Source organism: Ixodes scapularis, unplaced genomic scaffold (genome assembly GCF_016920785.2).
Source record: "Ixodes scapularis isolate PalLabHiFi unplaced genomic scaffold, ASM1692078v2 PGA_scaffold1__304_contigs__length_218370807, whole genome shotgun sequence".
Lineage (NCBI taxonomy): Eukaryota > Metazoa > Arthropoda > Arachnida > Ixodida > Ixodidae > Ixodes > Ixodes scapularis.
In genome coordinates this window covers 84,454,572-84,458,209 of record NW_024609846.1, presented here as the reverse complement: position 1 = coordinate 84,458,209, position 3,638 = coordinate 84,454,572, and the positions used below count along the sequence as shown (strand labels likewise).

At 53.8% G+C, this 3,638-nt stretch overlaps 1 protein-coding gene across 1 annotated transcript; it reads right to left on the bottom strand.

Annotated features, from left to right (window-relative positions):
• Positions 1–1,080: 1,080 nt before the first annotated feature.
• On the bottom strand, positions 1,081–1,841 carry LOC115330419 (the record flags this gene model as incomplete). The annotated part of the gene is made up of 1 exon (XM_040216609.3): positions 1,081–1,841. A coding segment is annotated over one exon (711 nt), but the record flags the coding sequence as incomplete, so codon positions are not given.
• Between the last annotated feature and the right edge of the window lie 1,797 nt (positions 1,842–3,638).

Here is a 3,638-nt window from a genome sequence, read left to right as displayed (position 1 = left end):
TTTGATTTGTCCGGTCTTCTGGCATACAAACACAATTAAAGTCTCCCATCAGTATTGTAAATCGGTCACTAATTACAAATCTGTCGATATATTCAAAAAAGGCGCGTCGCTCACTTTCCACGTTTGGCGCATAAATGCACATAACCCTCCACTTTTGATTTAGGAAAACAAAATCGCAGAGAACAAGCCTTCCCGATTCACACGATACAACGTTCTCTTCGATGAGCCCAGCAGCTCTCCTCAAGAACAGACAACATCCTCCAGATTTACCTACAGCATGGCTGACGCAGACATTATACCTCGACGTAAACGGTTTTACCAGGAACTCGGTCCGACTCTCACTTTCAACCTTCGTCTCCTGAACCGCCAAAACGTCTAGGTCCTTCTCTAAGAGAAGGCGACTCAGCTGGTGCACTGTCGGCGGCGTGCCGCAAGTCCCCTAACGTTAAAGGGGAACTCCGCCGATTTCTTCATGGTCCCCGATTTGCTTGAAATTTTGCTAAACTCGCCAAACAACATCGCCAAAATAGTATCCCAAATATTAGGTCAAAATAATTTTTTTTCACGAAGTTATTGAATTTACAATTTTGGTCCTCACCGTGTTTTTCAAACTGAAAGTCTCTACTGGCAACAATGGAAAAGTGACGTCATTGGAAGTGCAGGGGTTCACTCTTTGGACTGTAGAATTTGTTCCCAACTGATTTGAAGCAGTTTCATGGTGTCAAATGAATGCTTTGGAAGCTCGCTCTAGTCCCCGCGCTCCATCACGGAACAAATGATTGACATATTCTATTTTTTAGACTGCTCGCCCGACTGGCAAGCTGACCTTCCAATGACGTCACGGCCCTGAAAAGGGCGGGTATATTTGAATGTTTGTTTTTGCATGATTTTCATTTGCCGATTTCGCAATAACTATCATGAATTTCACGATACTAAATAGCATACCAGAAAGGGTAAAGGCCGGGGAGTCAGAAAATATAGTTAGTTGAGGTAGCTCAAAAATCGGCGGAGTACCCCTTTAAGGGTCCCTATGCGCAAACCAGACGCTAGTTGTGCCGTTTTTTTTTTTATAGTGTCAGACCCAGCTTCCGGCGGTTACCCTTTGCGTCATATTATACCAGGGTCACTACTCACTGCGACAGACCCCCGTCGCGGGTCAGCGACGAGGACCGCAGTTTGCTGACGTAGCGACCTTTTTTACCTATCAGCTGAAACTCCCCCTCAGACCACTGCTGTACCGGTGCGCCGTTTTTCGGAGACTCGTCGGCCAGTCGCCGTTTCACCTTTGAGGGATCCAGTTCCATGGCTGGCTCACACTCGATGGCTGCCGACTCGGTGCCGGTGCTCCCCATCGCCGTCACCGCCACTTCATCCGGTGAAGGTTTTCCAGGCGTTGTCGCCTGCCCCTCGTTTTCGTTGGCTTCAGGAGCCGTCACCGTGCGCTTTTCGTCTCGGACTGTCGCCTCCGCTCTCTTGTTGTCTTGACCTTCGACTGTCGCCTTTTCTTGCTGTGCCCTTTCAAATGGCGTCGACGATGTTGCGGCCTCCTCTGCTTCCGCTTCATCCATGATGAGGTCGCATCCCTCGTCGCTCGCTCGGCTGACTACAGCACTCGCGTACGTGCGTGCACAGTCTTGGGCCACATGTCCGAAGCCACGGCAATGCCCGCACCGAGGTACACGGCAATCGCGTCGTATATGTCCTTGCCTTCGGCACCGCAGGCATAACGGCGCCCGCCCGGGTACGACAACGAGGATCGTGCCCCCCTGAAGCCTTAGCTGATGAGGTAGGTTCTCCGGCGTCTTGCCTTCCTTGAGTGTCAGTTTAGCAATCCTGGTGGTCGACTCGATGTCTTCAAAGCCTTCCACTCGCCACTTCTCTTTGGTCACCTCGTGAACTGTGCCGTACTCTTCCAGTGCCTTCCGGAGAGTGTCGTTGGATACGTCGAACGGGACCCAATGTAACTTGGCCCGAACTTCCTGCCGGTTGGGGTCTACGGGGATGCACAGCTTTCCCTTCACCGTGAGCCGGCCAAGCTGTAGCAGTCGTTCTTTCGCTGCCGCACTTTTTAGGCTACAGAGCCACACGTGTCCCATTTGGCACACACCTAGCCCTGCTACATCCTTTCGAAGGTCCGCTTTTTCCAAGGGCTCCTTGAAGTCGACGATCCTTATAGGCCTGGCGTTCACATCGCAGTGAAGGTAGACTTGATTTTTTCCTTTGTCTCCAACCGGCAACGTCGGCAGCACGATCCGGTAGTCGGCAGGGATGCAAAAATGCCTGTCACCGCGGCCGGCGTCGGCCGTTATGACCTCGCTATCAGAGCGAGCCATCGCGCGTCTGCACTCTTCGACTGCCGGGCGCTCACTCCGCGGCCACGCGCGCGGTCGCTCGCTGACGAGCGTGGCATTACTCCCCCCTTTAAAAAGGCATCGTCTCGATGCCACGTAAAAGGCAACAAAACAGAGCGAAACAAACAAAAAAATGGGAAAATACGGAGGCTCGCTATAACACAATCCTATCAAGCGGTGCACAAGATCACAGTTCGCAGTCTTATCGCGCGTAGTACGGCTTGAGGCGCACGACGTGGACGACTTCCGGTCGTGGAGCGCGGCGTGATGAAGTCCGTGTTCCGTCGGGCATCACCTCGTAGTTCAGATCCCCGAGTCGACGAAGTACTTTGTAGGGTCCGAAGTAGCGCTTTAGGAGTTTCTCACTGAGACCACGGCGGCGGATCGGTGTCCACACCCACACCCTGTCTCCGGGCTGGAAGTGGACGTCCCGGCGACGAAGGTTGTAGCGGCCAGTGTCGACACGTTGTTGGGCTTGAATACGGTGTCTGGCGAGCTGGCGGACTTCTTCTGCCCGTTGGGCAACCACCTGGGCGTTGTCGCTTCCGCCGAGAGCCGGTTCGTGGGGTAACATCGCGTCCAGCATTGTCGTTACTTTACGACCATGAACCAGTTGGAAGGGTGTCACCCCGGTGGTCTCTTGCACGGCCGTGTTGTAGGCAAATGTGACGTACGGCAACACCTCGTCCCATGTGTTGTGCTCCACGTCGACGTACATGGAGATCATGTCGGCGATGGTCTTGTTGAGCCTCTCCGTCAGCCCGTTGGTCTGCGGGTGTACGCCGTTGTACGCCGATGGCTAATGTGGCTAAGACGAAGGATTTCTTGCGTCAGCTGGGCCATGAACGATGATCCACGGTCTGAGATCAAAACTTCGGGAGCGCCGTGCCGGAGGACGATGGATTCGATAAAGAACTTGGCGACTTCCACAGCAGTTCCTACAGGAAGGGCTTTCGTTTCGGCGTACCGTGTGAGATAATCTGTGGCGACAATAATCCATCTGTTTCCTTGCGTCGATGGTGGGAAAGGACCAAGTAGATCCATTCCGATCTGCTGGAACGGTACGGTCGGGGGAGCGATCGGATGCAGGAGACCTGCCGGCTTCGTCGGCGGTTTCTTGCGTCGCTGGCACTCGTGGCAGGACCGTGTGTAGAAGTGAACGGTCTTCGGCAGCTTGGGCCAGTAATACGTTTCACGAATTCGGGCCAGCGTACGGCTGTAACCAAGGTGTCCGGACGTCGGGTCGTCGTGACAGGCTTGGAAGATCTCCGCTCTAAGGTCGGTGGG